Below are 22,507 nucleotides of genomic sequence, written 5' to 3'. Positions count from 1 at the left end.
TTTTTAAGAAACTGCCACTGTTTTCCCAAGTGGCTATACCATTTAACATTACCACCAGCAATTATGAGGCTCACATTTCTCCACATCCTTGCCAGCACTTGGCATTGTCTATCTTTCTGATTATGGCCATTCTAGTGGGTGTGAAATGGTTTTAATTTGCATTTTTCTAATGACTACTGGTGTTGAGCATCTTTTCATGTGCTTATTGCCATTTGTATATCTTCTCTGGTGAAATTCTATTCAGATCTTTTGCTTAGTTTAAAATTGGGTGGTTTTCCTTTTTACTGAGTTGTATATACGTGTTGTTCAGGTATTCTAGATACAAGTTTTTTCTTTTTTTAATCAGTTAATGAGATTTGCAGATTTTTTTTTCCCCTAGGCTGTGGCTTTTTTCTTTTTCTTAATGGTGTCTTTACAAGAGCAAAAATTTTTAATTTTGACAAAGTCCAGTATATCAAATGTTTTTCTTTTATGGGTTGTGGTTTTGGTATTGTGTCTAAGAACTCTTTGCTTATCCCAAGATCACAATGATTTTCTCCTTTGTTTTCTTCTAGAAATTTCAGTTTTAGCTTTTTTTTGGCCATGCCGAGCGGCTTGCAGGATGTTAGTTCCCCGACCAGGGATTGAACCTGGGCCCTCGACAGTGAAAGTGCAGAGTCCTAACCACTGGACCACCAGGGAATTCCCCAGTTTTAGCTTTTTTTTTTTTTCCTTTTGCGGTACGCGGGCCTCTCACTGTTGTGGCCTCTTCCGTTGCAGAGCACAGGCTCCGGATGCGCAGGCCCAGTGGCCATGGCTTATGGGCCTAGCTGCTCCGCAGCATGTGGGATCGTCCCGGACCGGGGCACGAACCCGCGTCCCCTGCATCGGCAGGCGGACTCCCAACCACTGCGCCACCAGGGAAGCCCAGTTTTAGCTTTTATATCTGAGTATGTAAGTCATTTTGAGTTAATTTCTGTGTACCGTGTGAGTAAAGGGTCTATTTTTTTTTTTTTTTTTTGCCTGTGGCTATTCAGTTGTCCCTGCACTGTATGTTGAAAAGACTCTCCATTCGCTGTTGACTTGCCTTGGTGTGTTTATTAAAATCAGTTGATCTTAAATGTAAGGGTTTATTTCTGCGTTCTCAGTTCTGTTCCATTGATCCATTGATCTCTGTGTCTGTACCACCAGTACCTCACTGTCTTGATTAGTTTAGCTTTTTAATAAATTTTGAATAGTGTAGGTCCTGCAACTTGTTATTTTTCAAAATTGTTTTGGCTATTCTAGGTCCTTTGTATTTCCTTATAAGTTTTAGGAACAGAGTATCAGTTTCTACAAAAAAAAACCCTGCTGGGGTAAAGTATTTTTCAAGGAACAATATGTTAGTATGTTTTATAATATTTCAAGCGTGTCCTGTATGCGTGGTGCTTCTTTGTCATTTGGACTTTATTATTGTGAAATCTAGGACAAATCTGGTCTTTATTCTTTTATAGTGGTCTTGTTTTTTATTTTTCTACCTTAATCTTAGGATTTTTTTAACATCTTTATTGGAGTATAATTGCTTTACAATGTTGTGTTAGTTTCTGCTGTGTAACAGAGTAAATCAGCTATATGTATACATATATCCCCATATCCCCTCCCTCTTGCGTCTCCCTCCCACCCTCCCTATCCCACCCCTCTAGGTGGTCACAAAGCACCAAGCTGATCTCCCTGTGCTATGCAGCTGCTTCCCACTAGCTAGCTATTTTACATTTGGTACCGTATATATGTCCATGCCACTCTCTCACTTTGTCCCAGCTTACCCATCCCCCTCCCCATGTCCTCAAGTGCATTCTCTGCATCTGCATCTTTATTCCTGTCCTGCCCCTAGGTTCTTAAGAACCTTTTTTTTTTTTTTTAGATTCCATATATATGTGTTAGCATATGGTATTTGTTTTTCTCTTTCTGACTTATTTCACTCTGTATGATAGACTCCAGGCTCATCCACCTCACTACAAATAACTCAGTTTCGTTTCTTTTTATGGCTGAGTAATATTCCATTGTATATGTGTGCCACATCTTCTTTATCCATTCATCTGTTGATGGACACTTAAGTTGCTTCCATGTCCTGGCTATTGTAAATAGAGCTGCAGTGAATATTGTGGTACATGACTCTTTTTGAATTATGGTTTTCTCAGGGTATATGCCCAGTACTAGGATTGCTGGGTCGTGTGGTAGTTCTATTTTTAGTTTTTTAAAGAAGCTCCATACTGTTCTCCATAGTGGCTGTATCAATTTACATTCCCACCAACAGTGGAAGAGGGTTCCCTTTTCTCCACACCCTCTCCAGCATTTATTGTTTGTAGTTTTTTGATGATGGCCATTCTGACCGGTGTGAGGTGATACCTCATTGTAGTTTTGATTTTGCATTCCTCCAATGGTTAGTGATGTTGAGCATCCTTTCATGTGTTTGTTGGCAATCTGTATATCTTCTTTGGAGAAATATCTGTTTAGGTCTTCTGCCCATTTTTGGATTGGGTTGTTTGTTTTTTTGATATGGAGCTGCATGAGCTGCTTGTAAATTTTGGAGATTAATCCTTTGTCAGTTGCTTTGTTTGCAAATATTTTCTCCCATTCTGTGGCTTGTCTTTTTGTCTTGCTTATGGTTTCCTTTGCTGTGCAAAACCTTTTAAGTTTCATTAGGTCCCATTTGGGGTTTTTTTCGTTTTTATTTCCATTTCTCTAGGAGGTGGGTCAAAAAGGATCTTGCTGTGATTTATGTCAGAGTGTTCTGCCTATGTTTTCCTCTAAGAGTTTTATAGTGTCTGGCCTTATATTTAGGTCTTTAATCCATTTGGAGTTTATTTTTGTGTATGGTGTTAGGGAGTGTTCTAATTTCATTCTTTTACATGTAGCTGTCCAGTTTTACCAGCACCACTTACTGAAGAGGCTGTCTTTTCTCCATTGTATATTCTTGCCTCCTTTATGAAAAATAAGGTGACCATACGTGCATGGGTTTATCTCTGGGCTTTCTATCTTGTTCCATTGATCTACATTTCTGTTTTTCTGCCAGTACCATACTGTCTTGATTACTGTAGCTTTGTAGTATAGTCTGAAGTCCGGGAGCCTGATTCCTCCAGCTCCGTTTTTCTTTCTCAAGATTGCTTTGGCTATTCGGGGTCTTTTGTGTCTCCATACAAATTTTAAGCCTTTTTGTTCTAGTTCTGTGAAAAATGCCATTGGTAGTTTGATAGGGATTGCATTGAATCTGTAGATTGCTTTGGGTAGTATAGTCATCTTCACAATATTGATTCTTCCAATCCAAGAACATGGTATATCTCTCCATCTGTTGGTATCATCTTTAATTTCTTTCATCAGTGTCTTATCATTTTCTGCATACAGGTCTTTTGTCTCCTTAGGTAGTTTTATTCCTAGATATTTTATTCTTTTTGTTGCAATGATAAATGGGAGGGTTTCCTTAATTTCTCTTTCAGATTTTTCATCATTAGTGTATAGGAATGCAAGAGATTTCTGTACATTAATTTTGTATCCTGCTCCTTTACCAAATTCATTGATTAGCTCTAGTAGTTTTCTGGTAGCATCTTTAGGATTCTCTATGTATAGTATCATGTCATCTGCAAACAGTGACAGTTTTACTTCTTCTTTTCCGATTTGGATTCCTTTTATTTCTTTTTCTTCTCTGATTGCTGTGGCTAAAACTTCCAAAACTATGTTGAATAATAGTGGTGAGAGTGGGCAACCTTGTCTTATTCCTGATCTTAGAGGAAATGCTTTCAGTTTTTCACCATTGAGAACGATGTTTGCTGTGGGTTTGTCATATGTGGCCTTTATTATGTTGAGGGAGGTTCCTTCTCGCCTACTTTCTGGAGGATTTTTATCATAAGTGGGTATTGAATTTTGTTGAAAGCTTTTTCTGCATCTATTGGAATGATCTAGGATTTTTTTCTTTATGCTGAAGATATTTAATTTTCTAAATCATTATACATGGACCACATGCCTTTCAGTTTGGAGCCGTAGAAAAAATTTTTTCAATCCAGAAAGGATTTTTGTTGGTTTCCTTTTTAGTTATACAGATTATTATCTCTGTTCTGTTTCTTCTGATTTCTTCTTCAAGAACTTCTATTATTTAAGCATTGGTTCTTAGTTTTCCTTTTTTTTAAATCATCTTTCATCATTTTCACTTTTTGCAGGTCTTTTTTTCACTACCATTCTGGGAGAGCTTACCATCTTACTGTTTTGATTTTTTTGCAGTGTCAGTTTTACAGCCTAGAATTCTATTTTATTTTTTGCTATTTATTTTTCTTTCTTTACATTCTTTCTCTTCTGAGTTAGCTCCATGCTCACCTCCATCTGCCTGTATTTTGGTTTTTGGCCTGTTTTCTTTTAATTTTATCTTTTCCGCATAATTTGTAGTATAACAGTGAATGTGATATATTTTCTTTCTTGTGTGATTTAAATAAGATTAACTAAATGAATGCTATAGATACACCAACTCTTTTCATCTACAATCCTGAAAGTTGTTATATTAAAGTTGTCATTTGTCTTCATTTTGTCTTTAATCCTAAAGAACGCCACAGATGAACATTAGCTGCTAGATGGTGAGAATTCCTCAGGCAAGCAGTGAACCACTGAACTCAGGCACCTTTTATCAGTTATCTTCCCATTCCTAATGACTGTCATTGTATTGATCAATACTCAGTAAATATTCAGTTATTGAATTAATAGTTTCTTATTGTTCCTTTTATCACTGTTATCTGTTTTATGCTTGCTTGTACTGTTTCACTGTTTGCAACATTTTTAAAACTTAAAATAGATTATATTCATTTTTACTCACTGAATTGGAAATAAAGAATTTCATCAGCCTTTTAAATATGTCCATCTTCTATATTTATTTGGTCTTACGTTAGGTAGAAAGTAGTGATTCACATATCAAGCATCTACATTTGGGATGTTATTCCTTTGAGTATAAGTGTAAGATGTGAGTGTAGCATCACTCTTTAGTGATGTTCTTTAATGAGAAGTCCACTTTCAATACATCTAAAATGTCATGTCTCCCTAGCACACATTATAAATCAACTATACTTCAATTTAAAAAATATATATATATATTATGTCTCTCTTTAAAACACACTCCCAGTCCCATCTTCCAGTTATCAAGTTTATCCATTTCTCAATATTTTGAATGTGTCCTTTTAACAATTATGGTATTAGTTGTGTTATTCTTGGCATTGTTTGTACTTTAGTGTGACAGGATAAGCAATTTTATATCATCTACCAAACCCTGCTGGTATTTTTGTATGCCAGTCTTTAGTTTTTATGACAGTTGATTTTATTCTTTTACTTTTTCCTTCTGTGTAATTGAATGGCATAATGGGGTAAATTTATGACTCACATGCATTATATTTTTGGCTGGGAAATAATTTGCTTTATCAGTTATGTGCTTCCAGAATTCAGAGAATTTTTCACTGGAGTATGTGATGGTAAATAGTGCTTGGCTGTGGGCCCAAATTTTTTATATGTATAATCTCAACCAGTGAGGGCTTCATAACCCTGATGTTGAGTGGTTTGTGCTTATGTAATTTTTTGAGCTTTCTTTTAATTGAATGATTTTCTTCTATCTTATTTTCTCTTTTAGTACATAAACATAAAACTTATATTTTATAAAAGTGTCTTGTTTGACAGCAGAGTGGTTTTTGTTTTTGTTTTTGTTTTGTTTTGGGTTGGCTCTTACTTCTTTGTCCTTCTTTTAGCATTTTTACCTCCTCCAATTTTCTTTAACATTTTTGGCGGTACGTCCTAAGGTGTGTCATCTTTATTCATCACTGATTTAATTTTGTGTACTGTCACATAGCTTATTTTCTCTTCATAGTACACAGGTTTAATTTTCTGTGTAGAGTATCATCATGGGTTCTACTGCATGCATCTTTTTCTTTAAACTTTTGGTGTATCCATCTTTTTACTTATATCTCTTCTTCACAGACTAATCCAGGTTATAATATAGTACAGAGTTTTTAATTAAAACCCACTGAACTTTAAAAGTGAGCAAGGGAGAAAAAAACCAAAGCATAGCAGTTATCCATGGTCTCAGTGTGTCTTTCTTGTTTAAACTTGGAGTTACTTTGGATATATTCAAGACCCTTCTTCAGTGGCACACTTCTACAGAAAGAGCCTATGAACCACCTGTGATATCTTTGTCATTTTCTTCGGTGCTTTGATACAGGCCTGGGGATGATCTAGCAGAAAAGAAAGAAGTCTCCTGTTCTTAAAACCTGCTGTCTCAGATAAACAAGGTCCTACTGTATATAACACAGGGAACTATATTCATTATTCTCTAATAAACCATAGTGGAAAAGAATATGGAAAAGAATATATATATATAACTGTATCACTTTGCTGTACACCAGAAACTAAAACAAGTTTGTGAATCAACTATACTTCAATTAAAAAATGAATAAATAAACAAAAGCAATATTTTTTTAAAAAAGGAAAACCTGCTGTCTCACAGTGGAGCCTGTTAATCACTGCCAAGAAGTTTAGGCAGGGACTTCCCTGGTGGCGCAGTGGTTAAGAATCCACCTGCCAATGCAGGGGACACGGGTTCAAGCCCTGGTCCAGGAAGCTCCCACATGCCACGGAGCAACTAAGCCTGTGCGCCGCAACTACTGAGCCTGCGCTCTAGAGTCTGCGAGCCACAACTACTGAGCCCGTATGCCACAACTGCTGAAGCCCGCGCACCTAGAGCCCATGCTCCACAACAAAGAGAAGCCACATCAGTGAGAAGCCCGGGCACCGCAACAAAGAGTAGCCCCTGCTCGCTGCAACTAGAGAAAGCCCGCACACAGCAGTGAAGACCCAATACAGCCAAAAATAAATTAAAAAAAAAAAAAGTTTAGGCAAATTTGTGGTTAAATATGTGACGACTCCTGCTTTTTTTTTTTTAACGTGCCTGCTAAAAATCTCACATTTTGCCATATATGTAGTATTTTATATTTGAGATAGAGATTTGACTTTGGTAAAATAAAAAGATTAGATATCAGGGACTTCCGTGGTGGTCCAGTGGTAAAGAGTCTGCCTTCCAGTACAGGGGATGCGGGGCAACTAAGCCTGTGCACCACAACTGCTGAGCTTGCGCCCCTCAACTTAGCCTGCGTGCTGTGAACTACAGAGCCCACGTGCTCTGGAGCCCATGCGACAACGAGAGAGAGAAAACCTGCTCGCCAAAACTAGAGAGAAGCCTGTGCATCGCAAGGAAGAGCCCGTGCACCGCTAGGAGGGGCCTGCACGCCACAATGAGCACCTCAACAAAAGATCCCACATGCCTCAATGAAGACCCGACACAGCCAAATAAATAAATAAATATTTTAAAAAGATTAGATATCAGTATTGAGCATCATTTGTCTTTGTATATAGTGTTTTTAGATTTTTTCATGTGTATTTCTATATAGGTTTTTTCTTGGTTACTGTGTGAAATGTCTACATTTAATTTTAATTTTTTTCTCTTATAATCTTGCCTACATTTTAATAATTAATATTGCACTTGTTAAAATAGGTTCTGGAAAATTTTAATGTGCTACAGTATGCTGATAAAAAGAGGCATGGCATTTGCTGATATAACTTAGCAACCCCTAGCAACTTAAGAGATATAAAAAAGTAGCCCAAAATATGTACTAATAATGGATTTTATTAAAATAGCTAGGGTATTTTCAATATAATTTTAAAGGTTTTTTGTTGTTCTTCTTCCACTGTTTTTATTCAGATGATGGAAAATAATTTTTGGTTGAAGAAGATAGAAATTAGTGTTTCAGAAGCAGAAAAGCGAACTGGGAGGAATGCCATGAACATGCAAGAAACATATACTGCTTACCTCATTGAAACAAGGTGAGTGATGAGAATTAGGCCTAGGTTTAGATAGAAAAAGCTTTGGTAGCTATTGATGCAAATTCTGTTGTATAATGCAATTGTTTACAGGTTATTGTCTTTTTAGGGATTTTTGCTGTTGTTTTACTTTTTAACAGGTTAACAGGTGTGTCTTTTATTCTGGTACTCTTAGTAGCTAAGTTCTAATGTACTTGTTTTGGAGGGAGAGGGAAGGTTATGGAATACTTTTGGGATCTGGAATGTTACTTGACACATGCTTTAGTGGAGTTCTTGTTGTTAGATACAACCCTTTTGTGATTTTGGGAAAAGATACCAGGTTCTCAGGGGTGTATGAAGTATGAAGTGGACTTATGTAAGTGGAGATGGTTAACAAAGAAGTCTAGGAGGAGAGAATACAGTCTAAGTCAGTTTAGGAGAGTTGGGAGTTACAGAGAAATCCCCCCTTTGCCCCTGCCAGCTGTGCAGCATGCAGGACCTTAGTTCCCTGACCAGGGATGGAACCCATGACCCCTGCAGTGGAAGCATGGAGTCCTAACCACTGGACTCCCAGGGAATTCCCCATTTTTAATCTTTTTTTTGGGCGAGAAATGAAGGTCAGTTAAAAATTGATTGAGACTGGAGCTTTAGACCTTGGGGTAAAATTGAAAAGATAAAATAAATCATGGTGTAATCGAAAAAAAAAAAAAGAAGATAAAGTAGCTCATGGAGTAATCACAACTCACCAGAAAAGTCTTACCTCATAAGGAAGAAGTTAAAGGAATTAGATGGTTTTGTCTAGAGCAAAGCAAGGGAAGACTCTATTTTGCCAATTATAAACAGTTTATGTAAAGACTATACTGACAAGGTCTTTTCTCTCTGTGGACTGAGCAGAAATACTTTCAATTAAAACAAGTAGAGGGGGGACTTCCCTGGTGGTGCAGTGGTTAAGAATCCACCTGCCGGTGCAGGGGGCGTGGGTTTGAACCCTGGTCAGGGAACTAAGATCCTGCATGCTGTGTGGCACGGCAGAAAAAAATAAATAAATAAAATAAATAAATAAATAAAACAAGTAGATATGAGAGAACTTTCTGATAGCTTCTAAAATAAAATAATAGAACTCCCAGACCTAGTTGATAAAGTGTTACAACCATGTTTTAATGTGAATACATTAAAAGTTGTTTTTAGTCATTTTCATTGGCTTTACCACACCGTCACCAAGCTAGCCTTAGGGCTGAACCCTGTGCCATTTTCAGGGTTTTCTCCAGGTCTGTGGTTCTACCCGAAATTAAAGTTAAAATCATGGTGAAGTTTATTTAGTTTACAAATAATTCTGAAAATCCTTTCTTTAAGTATAGTCTTCCTTCTTACACACACACATACATACACACACAACAAGCAAAGAAAACAAAACAAGAAAAGAAAAAAAGAATCTTCCAAAAAGAAGAGAAAATTTGTGTACGATAGGAATTTTGGGAAAAGAGCTAAGGTGGATCTTTTAAAAAATAGGTTGTTTGGGGGCATGCATATATACATGTATGTATCAGAGAGATTTTTTAAGGTAATTTAAAAAAATTATGGTCCCATGAGAGAGTTTTTTTTTTTTTTAAGTTAAATTAGCCACTTTAAAAAATCATACTTTAGGGGACTGCCCTGGTGGTCTAGTGGCTAACACTCTGAGCTCCCAATGCAGGGGGCCCAGGTTTGATCCCTGGTCAGAGACCTAGATCCCACAGTCATGCTGCAGCTAAGAATTTGCGTGCCACAACTAAAGGTTCTGCATGCCGCAACTAAGACCCAGTGCAGCCTAAATAAATAAATCATACTTTAGAAATTCGTGGCCCTAGCTTTCTAAGTAAATTCTTAAATTTAAAACTGAAAAGGATATTTTATTTTATTTATTTATTTATTATTTATTTATTTTTGCTATGTTGCGTCTTCATTTCTGTGCGAGGGCTTTCTCTAGTTGTGGCAAGCGGGGGCCACTCTTCATCGCGGTGCACGGGCCTCTCACTATCGCGGCCTCTTGTTGCGGAGCACAGGCTCCAGACGCGCAGGCTCAGTAGTCGTGGCTCACGGGCCCAGCTGCTCCACGGCATGTGGGATCTTCCTGGACCGGACACAAACCCGTGTCCCCTGCATCGGCAGGCGGACTCTCAACCACTGTGCCACCAGGGAAGCCCTGGAAGAGACTCTTGATTTGAATAATCTGGAATGATTTATAGTTTACTCTTGACTGAAATGAATAGAGTATTATAATTTGAAACTTGGAGTTAGAAGTGACCATACACGAGTGATATAGCTAGACTCTGGATAAATATTTAAGTGGATCATCAGTAAATGTGTGGTGCACAAAAGGATTATTGAGTTGACTTTCACAATTGTATTTCATTTATTTTAAAACAGTGATTCTCAAACTTTAAAATGTATAGGAATCACTTGGAAATTTTAAGCTGCAGAGTTTTGGGTGGGGTCCAGGAATTGACACATTTTAAGCAAAATTCCAGGTGTTTTTTTTTTTTTTTTTTTTTTTTTGCGGTACGCAGGCCTCTTACTGCTGTGGCCTCTCCGTTGCGGGGCACAGGCTCCGGATGCGCAGGCTCAGCAGCCATGGCTCACGGGCCCAGCCGCTCCGCGGCATGTGGGATCTTCCCGGACCAGGGCACGAACCCGTGTCCCCTGCATCGGCAGGCGGACCCTCAACCACTGCGCCACCAGGGAAGCCCCTCCAGGTGTTTTTGAAGCATATGGACCATGGACCATAGTTTTATCAAGTATAAAGTCTTTACATTTTAAGATAGTTAAATTTATCTGTCTTTTTTCTTTTATGATTTGTGTTTTCCCTCTCTTAAATTCTTGCCTAGCCCACATCATGTTCATATCCACTTTGAGAAATACTGCTTTTGGATAGATTATTTTGAAAGTACTGTACCCGTAAGGCTAACTTTCATTCAAGAACCACAGAAACCTGGAATTTATTTATTTAATCATGTAGGATTCTTGCTGTAATTCAGTATTATTCAGATAGTCTTGGACAGTATGAGTATTATTGAGCCTTGATATTGACTAAAAGTTGAACTTTAACATATAGCTTATCTACCTACTCTTTGGACACAAGTAGAAAGTCCATTTAGCAATTGCCTATAGTGTTACAGTTTAATAGGCTAAGAATGAATAAGGCTAAAGTCATTGATTTTAATTTCTCCAGAGGTTTTTATGCTTTCCTGTTCATAGAGTATGAACCCTTTTAAAATAAAGTATACAGTACGTAGTAATAGGTAAGAATGCCTCGTTGTCTTGGGAGGCTATATGATGTCTTCACTTAATTCCTCTAATTTGTAAAACAGGGCTGATGATCCTATCTACTTTATTGTGAGGGTTAAATTAAATGTTGCATGTAAAACCAATTATGTGCTATTAAGTATTTGTTAAATGATTGGATAAATGGGTAGTTTTGTGGTCCAAATAAAGTCTTCTCTATGCTTTTAGGTGGTTTCCAGTTATTAGACCCTGCCTTTCGTGGCCTTTAAAACAAAACAAAACAAAATCAACTTGTAAAAGGTCTTCTAACAGCCTTTAGGTATACTGCTTATAGGCTATATTTATCTGCTTATTAGCAAGATGTGGGTTCTGTTGGTCATGATTTTAAATAATTTGAAACTTGATACTAACCCAAGACATTTTTTCAGCTGAAGTTGAAAATCTGAGTTAGAATAGTATTAGTCATAGCTAATGGTTAGGTCAACTCTTTAAAATGAATTATGATTTAATAATCCTATATCTTTGCCGTGGAAGCCATTTGTACATTTTGAATTTCATATTATGCTTCCTTTTTTGTTTCCTTTCTATTATGTTTCCTTTTCTAATATATAATGCAATGAATAAATTTAGTGGCAAACTTAATATAAAAATTATTTTTTATTATAATAAATAATAATAAATTATTTTATTTATTTATTATTAAAATGCTTGTGTTGAGCATGACACAGTATATATATCTTCTCAAGACTTTACTTTATTCTAAGACTGATTTAGCCTCTGTGCCTTTATGCCATAATGTACAGATGCACACTTCGGTTATATGTGTGTTTCTTGGAGGGCCTGTAAGTTATTTTCAAGCAAACAATTAGAAAATGGGAAGGTTCTGATAATGTTTAGAAGACTAATGTTTTCTAACAGTGATTATGCTAGCAGAAATTGTAAATAGTCAAAATAATTTCAGGGCTTCCCTGGTGGCGCAGTGGTTGAGAGTCCGCCTGCCGATGCAGGGGGCACGGGTTCGTGCCCTGGTCTGGGAAGATCCCACGTGCCGCGGAGCAGCTGGGCCCGTGGCCATGGCCGCTGAGCCTGCGCATCCGGAGCCTGTGCTCTGTAACGGGAGAGGCCACAGCAGTGAGATGCCCGCGTACCGCAAAAAAAAAAAAAAAAAAAAAAAAAACCCAATAATAATAATAATAATAATTTCAAATATTCTTTATGTGATTTTACCCAGCTTTCTCCCAACTTGAACTTTTATATGGATGAGACATGGCATTGCCTGCAGCTCTTTATATTAAAGATAAGACTAGAATTGAATTTTTACATCCCTTCCCCCCACTGTTTCAGAGTTAATTGACATTTTGCTTTTGTGGATTTTTTCTGGTACTTGGATGCATCTGATTCATTTATAACGTTGAATCGAGGGTTTTTTTGGTGTCATCGTCTTTGGCATGAATATTATTCCCTCATCGTGGCAGGAGTTGTCCTCTCATTGTGGCAGTGAAGAATACTTTTTCTTTAATGAAACACTGGCTAAGCCAGACTTTACTATATTGGAAAGCCAGCTGTTATACATTAACCAAATTATTTTATATTGAGGCTTTTAGAATGTTCCTAATATGACTATTTCTCTTGAGTTCAATAGGTTTTCTATAACAGAAGAAAGTGGTTAGGAGTGAAGGCTTGGGAATCAGATGGATCTGAGTGCTCCACCCACAGATCTTTGTGATTGTAGGAAGAGCATATACTGTGCAGCTGCTTCCTCATCTGTGAAATGGGGACAGTAATCCCTGCTTCACCAGGTTTGTTGTAGGGATTAAGTAATACATGAAAAATTCTCTACTCAGTGTCTGGTTCATAAGCATTCAGTAAATGGAGTTATCAGTTTTAAAGGAGGTCGTGTGCATGCATTTGTATTTTTAAAAAACACTATAAATCTTATTCTGTCTTTTTCAGGTCAGTTGAACATATTGATGGTCAGAGTGTCCTAACAGACTCACTATGGAGGCGGTATAGTGAATTTGAGTTGTTGAGAAACTACCTTTTAGTTTACTATCCGCATATTGTTGTGCCACCTTTACCAGAAAAAAGGGTAAGAAGTGAAATGGCAGTATAGTTCAGAAGTATTTAGCATTGAGACTATTCTTCATGGTGGTTTTGTTTATCTAGGCAGAATTTGTTTGGCATAAACTCTCTGCTGACAACATGGACCCGGATTTTGTGGAAAGACGTCGAATTGGTTTAGAAAACTTCCTCTTGAGAGTTGCTTCACATCCCATCCTTTGTAGAGACAAAATCTTCTATTTGTTTTTAACACAGGTACTTTTCTTTTATTTGGTCTTTTAAAAAAATTCATTTGACTTGGGATTTTTTAAATTTTTAATTGTGGAATGCTTATTCTTAATGATCCTTTTGGAGCAGCTTTGTTAATTTATATGCATTTCATGGTTTGTTCTGTTTTGAATTTCCAAAGTAAATTACATCATTCTTTTGGCTAACGTTTTTATACTTAAAGATACTAAAGATGGTACTTTTTGGTATCACTTAAATGGTATCAGAGTTAGCCTTTAGTTTTTTGAAGCCCAGGTCTATAAAATCTTGGGTCCATCTTTGGTAATCTTTTGGAATCTGGATTGTATGTTTAATTTTGCAGTGAAAGGAATTATTTTTTAACCTTTCTCTCCCATCTCCCCTGAAAGAAGAACAGAACAATAGGTATTTAATTTGGAATATTCCTTACGGGCTATTTTGCAATGATATTTAAAATTAACTTTAATTTTTAGGAAGGTAACTGGAAGGAGACTGTGAATGAAACTGGATTTCAGCTGAAGGTAAGGATAATTGTATGAAATAATTTGTTACGTTCCTTTACAGTTCCTAGCACAGTGCCATGCACTTAATGGGTACTTGCTGTTTATTGAATGAGCAAATGTTGGAAATTGGCTTTGCATCTAATATCATTGGTAAAGTTTTTAAAGAAACAATGCAGTTTATTTTTGATTGGTGTAATTTTTGTTAATAGTGAGACTATAATGGGCATATTTATGAGTTTAATTCTATTGGGAAAGAAGATTTTGAAGCAGTATTTAGATACAGGCTATAGATTTTTCCCACAGTTTAGTCTTATTATACATTGTATATTTTTTTCTTCCCTCTGTTCTTATCACTGCCACTATCAGTGGTGCCCCCATAATTGCTCACTCTATTAAATAGGAAAGACACTTCTGAAGAATTGATCTTGGGTTTTCCAATCTTAGCAGACTAGAAGAAGAACCATCAGTCATGCTTCTTCTCTCTACTGGGACATGGCCAGTTTTGAGTGTGTAGGATTCATTTTGTATTAGCATCTGTTAGTAATACAGGCCTAATTAGATTTTGACAGCTTTTCATATTTGGTCATTAGAATTAGTGTCTGGGAATGGAACTGTTATCTAAAAATTAAAGAGCATGTTGGTTATAAGATGGCCACCCTAACTCCAGTCTGCTCTCCCTCTTGTTCCCAAAAGTAATTTAACACTGGTGCTTGCAAATTTTTTTAAGTTTTCATCTCTTGTGTAAGCCGAATAGGTAAGAAGAAAAAGTAATATAAATTGATATAATATATAAATTGATAAACAATTCACATGATAATGCAGTAACAGAATTCAGTAGGTCTAGGCAGCAAGAACAAAATGTCTTTACAGTAATTTTAAGAACACCCCCTAGAGATTTATGCATTGGTATATAGGTATTTTAATTTTAACATAAAAAGACAAGGAAGAGAAAAATTTTTGTCTGCACAGAAAATATAATCAAGTATCTAATTCTGTCATAAACCAATTTTAACATATAAATATATTGTTGGCAGATAACATGAAAAAATTAGTATATTCTTGGCTATAATTCATTATGGTGCTCAGAGAATACTGGAATTTTGGTTTAGAGATGGTTTGAAATAACTCTAAACTTTAAAAAATTATTTATATTTTGATAGAATTTTCTGAGAACTAGTCCAAGATTTCTTGGGAGCTAGTAATAAAGAAAAGAGCAAACTAAAATATATATATTTTTTAGTGATGTCTCTTTATATAAAAAGAAAATTTAAAAAATTTTCATCATTGATTTAGTCATTAGTTTAGTAACTAGTTATCAGTTGTTTGTCCTTAACTCAGTTTTTGGCCATAACTTGGGTGGACTTGAGAAAACTCCTAAATTTCTCCACCCATATAGACTATGCTCTTTCCAGAGTGCTTTGAATCTTGTGTGTAGGTGCTATTTAAGTGTTTAGATACAATGTTTTGTATTTGGGTAGCCTTATGGTGAAATCTTAGTTTCACTTTCATAAAATCTTTGAAAGGTAATACTCTGTACACAATAATTTGAAAAGTCAGAATTTAAATGAAATGGACCAGACATAAAATGTATGGGGAGAATTTAGAGACCCATGCAAGGAATTGCGACTTTTTTTTAATGAAGCAGGTTTTTTAAAAAAAATATTTATTTATTTATTTGGTTGTGCTGGGTCTTAGTTGTGGCATATGGGCTCCTTAGCTGTGGCCCGTGAGCTCCTTAGTTGTGTCTCACGGGCTCCTCAGTTGCGGCTCGCCGGCCCCTTAGTTGTGTCATGTGAACTCTTAGTTGTGGCTTGCACGTGGGATCTAGTTCCCTGACCAGGGAATAAACTTGTGCTCCCTGCGTTGGGAGCATGGAGTCTTAACCACTGTGCCACCAGGGAAGTGAAATGGGACCTTTTAGGGCTACACATACACACACATATATGCATGCATACATACAAACATATGTGAGGTTGTCCGAGAGATAGAGAAAGACACACACTTCTCTTATGTGGAGGTCATGTATTTGGTAGTTACAACAAACCCAATCACAGTTGAAAGGGGGGATTTAGAACTGACTTCTGAGATGTTCAAATGGATGTAACATAACTTACGATAGTACTTACAGATATACTTTGGTCCTTTCAGATAGTACCCACTTAATTTTTTTTTTTTTTTTGCGGTACGCGGGCCTGTCACTGCTGTGGCCTCTCCCGCTGCGGAGCACAGGCTCTGGACGCGCAGGCTTAGCGGCCATGGCTCACGGGCCCAACCGCTCCGTGGAATGCAGGATCCTCCCAGACCGGGGCACGAACCCATGTCCCGAACCCGTGTCTCCTGCATCGGCAGGCGGACTCTCAACCACTGCGCCACCAGGGAAGCCCCCCATTTAATTTTATTATAGTTATTCAAATAAACTTGGCTATCTGTTTTCTAGGCTACAACATATTAGAAGAAAATTTAAGAGGTCTAAAAGTGAATACTGCCGGAGACAGGCCCACTGTTACAATAGTGAAATTGACAGCTGAGCCTGCTAGTAAAGGAAAACAATGATCTGAGAGTCAGACGCTGCAGTATGGAGGCCTCTGGCATGGGGCCAAATCCCCACACACCTATGTAACCCCTAGGGCTTCATTGTGTCACAGGTGGATTCAGTATTAGTTGTTTATAGTGGTTACCTTGAGGCTTCAAGAAAAGGTTGAATTGCTGGCTGAGTACTCATAATTCAGCGTTTCTTCTTTTTTTTTAGCGTGGAACTAGTTTTTTGATTAAAAAAATTTTTTTTTAATTCAGTGTTTCTTGAAATGTGGTCAGCTGGCTTCATGAGTCTCAATTTGCTGGGATTGTTTGTTCAAAATACTGAATCCTAGAGTTCATTCCAGACATTGATTCCCACGAGCCTAAAACTTAAGAACCATTGCTGTAAGATGACAGATAAGAATATTTTTAGGGAAGATAATTTTAGAAGATTATCAAAATTGGTAAAAAAAAAAAAAAGAAAGAAAAAAAAGTTAGAACCTAAAGCAGTATCTTATCTGAATATCATTAACATTAAATGTTTACTATGTGCTTAAGTACTGTACTCTAATACACGGTTATGTTTTTTTGCTGACAGTTGCCTCAGTACCTTTGAGGTTAGTTTAGTATTATTCCAGTTTTTTAGATGAGGAACTCGAGGAAGTGACTTAATGGTGGTATAATGTTGATTGTTCTCAATTATTGTTTCAATTTGATCGCTATCTACTTGAACTGGTCTACCCGACCGTGGAGCACTGTCCAGCAAGAAATCTCCAGCACGAAACTTTGCAAACCACTTTTGACACGTTCGATTAGTCACAGCACCTTCTCCATACACTGCACAAATCTTTCTGTGCGTTTCAGTTGCGTTTTTACCTTTCTTGAAATAATAAAGCATAATATGCCGAAAATGCTTTTTTTCTTCCACCTTCAGTATTAAAATTGCTACACAAAAATTCACTAATTTTGTTAAGTCTTTTTTAAATGCTTGCTGATATGACAGCCGTCACATACAGTCTAACAAAATTGTTTCGAATGAAGTTAAAGACGGCTAAGTGCTACTAGAGCCATCTTACGGAAAAAACCAAATGAAACTTTTGGCCCACCCAATACTTTATTTATTTATTTATTTATTTATTTAAAAAATCATATGGTTTTTGTCTGTTTTCAGTTCCCTTTTTTTTAATTAATTTTTATTTTTGGCTGCGTTGGCTCTTTGTTGCTGTGCGCAGGCTTTCTCTAATTGCGGCAAGCAGGGGCTACTCTTTGTTGCAGTGTGAGGGCTTCTCATTGTGGTGGCTTCTCTTTGTTGCACAGAACAGGCTCTAGGCATGCAGGCTTCAGTAGTTGTGGCTCGCGGGCTCAGTAGTGGCTCGCGGGCTCTAGAGCGCAGGCTCAGTAGTTGTGGCGCACAGTCTTAGTTGCTTTGTGGCATGTGGGATCTTCCCGGACCAGGGCTCGAACCCATGTCTCCTGCATTGGCAGGCAGATTCTTAACCACTGTGCCACCAGGGAGGTCCTCCACCCAATACTTTAGTTTAAAGTGATATCATTTTAACTCAGTTCTCTCAGTAAGTTACTTACATGAAAGTAAGTGTCATCCATATGCCCAAACCTTAAATGAATTTAGGCTGACTCAGAAGAATCCAGAACCCTGTCTGTTGCTTGGAGCAGGGACTGCCAGAGAGAAGATCTGGGCCTTTAGGATCTCTATTAATCCTGGAGATTCCAAATGCTGGGTGCCTACAGACTGTCAGGTACTCTTCTAGGTGCTGTGGATACAACAGCGAATACGCTGGAAACATTCATTATCTCCATGTTCTTATGGAGCTTGTATTGTAGTAGTTGGAGACTTTAAGTTTACATTTATTTAAGATACTTTGAAAGTTATAGTTGATATAAAGTAAAACAGTCATTACTGTGAGAGAGTATGACAACAGGGATTTTTTTCTAGGGGTTATTTTGAGATAGGTGACAATAAAATTTATTGTTCAAATGGGGACACTTTTGAGAATAAAAAGGGGGTCTGCTAATAATTAGATTAGGGACAACAGGTGTAAGCCAGGACTGTCCTGGGCAAACTGCATCACATGGTTGAAGAGAGAACATTTGAGCTGAGACCTGAATAGTGAGAAACCTGCAATGGAGTCAACCTAGCGGGTAAAGGAAGAATGTTAGAGGGCAAGCTGGTAATGGTTTACTAGGCGAGGTTTGGGGGAAGATAAGAACCTGAAAATGAAATAAAGGAAAGACAAGGTCTAGGACAAGGAAAGTAAAGTATGTAATAGTAATTGGAAAGGGAAGGAGAGGTGGGGATTAAAGAACATGGGAAAGGAAGTTAAGTTGGGGCTGTAGAATAGTCGGGGTTATTTTTTTCATTCAGCCAATACTTATTGCATGTTTTTCTTGTGCCAGGCTTTGGGAGGCATTGGGGATACAGGAATGAACAAAGAAGATTAAAGTATTGCCATGGCAGCCATTGTGCAACTCTAGGAGCCCCATTCACATTGTGCTTTTCTTGTGGCTCTTATATTCTAGTGGACAGCTAGGAAACAAGAAAACAACTCAGGGGATTTCAGATAGTGCTGTATTAAAAGAGATAAAGTAGGATGGCATGAAACAATTATGTAAGGGCTTCTTTAGATATTTAGTGGGGAACCTGATAAGATGGATGAATGGTAACCGTCAGGTTTGGAACAGCCTAGGTAGGTGTTTAGAGAGTTAGCTTTGGGGAGAAGTTTCTGATTTGATGACATTTTAGGCAATTTCTCTTATGGAATCTTGTGAAATGATGAGCAGATTGAGTGGGGTGTTGTGATGGACTGACCTGACAATGCTTGGTAAGCAAAGGTTAGGATGGTGATGGTTTACATTTTATATGCCTTCTATAGTGGTAAAATGGTAATATTAAAAGTAAAAAATAAATTAATTGGTAGTATTAAGTATGAGATTCAGAAAAGATACACATGAAAATTTTCTTTTTTACTGATGGTTTTTATGTAATTTCATCCTTATTTAAAGAATCTCATTTGCATGTGACTATAAAGTCATTAACACGTTGATGTTTAGTGATTTGAATTCACATAAAGAACATAAGAGAGTAATATTATATGCCTTAAATTCATAGTTGCTTTAATTGTAAGGACTTTCACATGCATTAGCTCCTTTGCCCTTGAGATGTAAGAAAGGTCAAGAATTGATAAAATACCCATTTTAGAAATAAGAGAATCCCCTGAATTCAATGACAAATTAAGCTTTAGATATTCTTGATAGCTCTTTGAATTGCTTTTGGTCTGAAGGTTTAGGAGGCTGGGTTTATGGAGTGGTGTATTTATTGCATTTGTTTTTATTTCTTTAGCCATGTAATCTGGGGAGCCCTAGTAGTTTTGCTTTTGTTTGTTTATTATTTTGGGAGTATTTGTAATTAGGGCTTATAAGTTGGAATAACATAAAATATTCAAGCCGATTGGGATTTTCAAAACCAAACCACATCATGAAATTGATTACTGATTAAGCTACCTTTTATGAACTGTATCATTTTTGTGACTTGGTCAGAAAAAAAAAAAAAAAATATATATATATATATATATATATATATATATTTATTTATTTATTTATAATTTTTTTTATTTTAATGAGAACATACGGTAAGAGGACAGGATTTGGCTATATTAAGTATAAATTTATACAATGAAATTATTATTTCATGTTGATCCTTCTGTCTCTCCTTTGAAATAAGTTAGGGTAGAAATAAGTAAAGGTAGTTAAATAGTTGTGTTGAAATATCTAGAAATAAGTAAAGGTAGTTAAAAAGTTGTAACATTTCCTGCCAGCTAGAAAGGAATTAATTTGATGTCATCTAGCTTGGGTTTTTTTTGGCCGCACCTCAAGGCATGTGGGATCTTAGTTCCCTGACCAGGGATCAAACCTGTACCACCAGGGAAGTCCTCATCTAGCTAGTTTTAATTTAGTACAGGCATTTCCATATTTCTTTATTTTCTAAAATACTGATTATGAAAATGAGAAAAACCAATGTACATTTGGTTTACATTCCACCTGAGAACGACTCTCAGTAATGCACAGGCTTCAAAGCAGTAGTTTTATTTAGTTTATATATACAGATCATTGTTTTTCTTGATTTAGAGAAAAAGTAAACTACTTTTTTCACATGACGTATTCTGTTATAATAATGCAGAGCTATATGGTTGCTAGTGTGTTGGTGTTTACAGTTGTTTTACTTTGGTATTACTGAATGCCATGTGTTCAGTTTAATTTATAAATATTTTTGTAGTGTTTTAAAAAATAACTACTAAGCTGTCTTTTGGGGTATGTTTAATGTGTTTGACACAAATGATATGAAGAAAACTGTACTTGAGCATCTTAATTCTAAAGGGAAAATAAAACTGTTTGGATTTATACCCTGAAATGTAATTGTATTAAGTGAATAAATTATTTTTTCCAGGCAGACTCCAGGTTAAAAGCGCTTAATGCAACATTCAGAGTGAAAAACCCAGACAAGTAAGGTTTTGTTTTAATAACAGTTACAATGTTGTTTTGAATGGTGCCTATCAATCTATTTAATTTTTCATTTCTGAATGTATGCACTTTATTTGCTAAATATTTTAAATAGTAATTCACGTTAGTGAAATCCTTTTACAGTCTAAAACTGATTTTGAAATTTGGTAATTTAATTGGGATTAAGGTTGTAAGTAACTGAAGTTTTAGAAAATTAAACCACTGCTTTTTCCTAGAAGGATTTATTAAGTGTTGTTTAAGGTATCAGAAAAATGAGAAAAATAATTTTAATTTCATATAAAATAGTTTTTCTTATTAGACTTGGCTTGTCAGATATGTACAAAACTCAAGATAATATATTATTTATTTTAATAATAAACTATCTACTTTGAATAGCAAAAAAACTTGATAGACAGTTGCATACTAGTATAATAATTTCGTGGAGATGTATTTATATGACAATTACCTGACTTCATCAGTGTCACTTTGGTATTTGTGAGAGCATTTCTATATTAAAGAAAGCTGGTGTATTCAGAAATAACTTTCCTTAGGGTGGGATCTAGGTATTTAAGATTTGGTATTGTTCATTCTCTGAATTTGGTGGATAATTCAGGCTGTTCATTATATGGACCTTTACCTGAAGCTTGCTTCAGCTATACTTTCCAGGTAGAATTGTGCTTAGGTAGATGAGGCTTTTCCATATTTGGTGACCAAGTTTATGAGGTCTGTTAGAATTTCTCTAGTCAGGCCTTCAGCATTAACTTCTACATAGTGTGAATTCTTAGCAGACAAAGGCCAAGTTTGCATAGTCTGATAGCCTATTGTGCTGGACTTTATAAACCATAACACATTAACATTGTGCCTCTGGTTTTTAGTATACATTTTGAATATAAAATATAAATAAATATTTTAAAGTTTGGTAATTAAGAAATTGTGATGGTAACCATTGAGGTTTTTATTTTATTTTTTTAATAGACTTTATTTCTTAGAGTAGTTTTAGGTTCCCAGCAAAATTAAGTGGAAAGTACAGAGCTCCCAGGTACCCTCTGCCCCTACACTTACACAGCTGCCCCTAGAAATACAGAGCCGCCCCTATTATCCCTTACCAAAGTGGTACATTTGTTATGATTGATGAACCTACATTGACTCATTGTTACCCTCTCGAAGTCCATAGTTTACATTAGGGTTTACTCTTGGTGTTATATGGGTTTTGACTAATGTATAATGACAGGTATGTGTCATTATAGTATCATAAAAAGTATTTTCACTGCCCTAAAAATCTCTTTGCTCTGCCTATTTATCCTTCCCTCCCCATAGCCCTGGCAACCACTGATCTTTTTACTGTTCCCATAGTTTTGCCTTTTCCAGAATGTTGTATCATACAATACGGAGCATCTTCAGAAAGGCTTTTGCTTTGTAATATGCATTTAAGGTTCCACTGAGGTTTTTATAAGGGTTATAATGACATCCATGGTATATGAGATGTTCTCTAGGTTAAGAACTAAATTATGTCACCCTCCAAAAAAAGCTTTGGAAAACCTAAGCAGCAAAGTTTATGACATTGGTGAATG

At 36.4% G+C, this 22,507-nt stretch overlaps 1 protein-coding gene across 1 annotated transcript in view; it reads left to right on the top strand.

Moving 5' to 3' along the window:
• SNX4 (sorting nexin 4) overlaps positions 1–22,507 on the top strand; it is a gene marked incomplete at both ends in the record, with an annotated part of 65,141 nt that overhangs the window by 6,000 nt on the left and 36,634 nt on the right. The window contains 5 exons of the mRNA XM_079704819.1: positions 7,736–7,857; positions 13,048–13,183; positions 13,261–13,410; positions 13,875–13,922; positions 20,884–20,939. Coding sequence (XP_079560945.1) covers positions 7,736–7,857; positions 13,048–13,183; positions 13,261–13,410; positions 13,875–13,922; positions 20,884–20,939 — 512 coding nt within the window. The remainder of the gene's footprint in view (positions 1–7,735; positions 7,858–13,047; positions 13,184–13,260; positions 13,411–13,874; positions 13,923–20,883; positions 20,940–22,507) is intronic.

This window comes from Hyperoodon ampullatus (assembly GCF_949752795.1).
Source record: "Hyperoodon ampullatus genome assembly, chromosome: 5".
NCBI lineage: Eukaryota > Metazoa > Chordata > Mammalia > Artiodactyla > Ziphiidae > Hyperoodon > Hyperoodon ampullatus.
The sequence above is the reverse complement of the archived record's forward strand: the minus strand, read 5'-3'. Positions and strand labels throughout refer to the sequence as shown.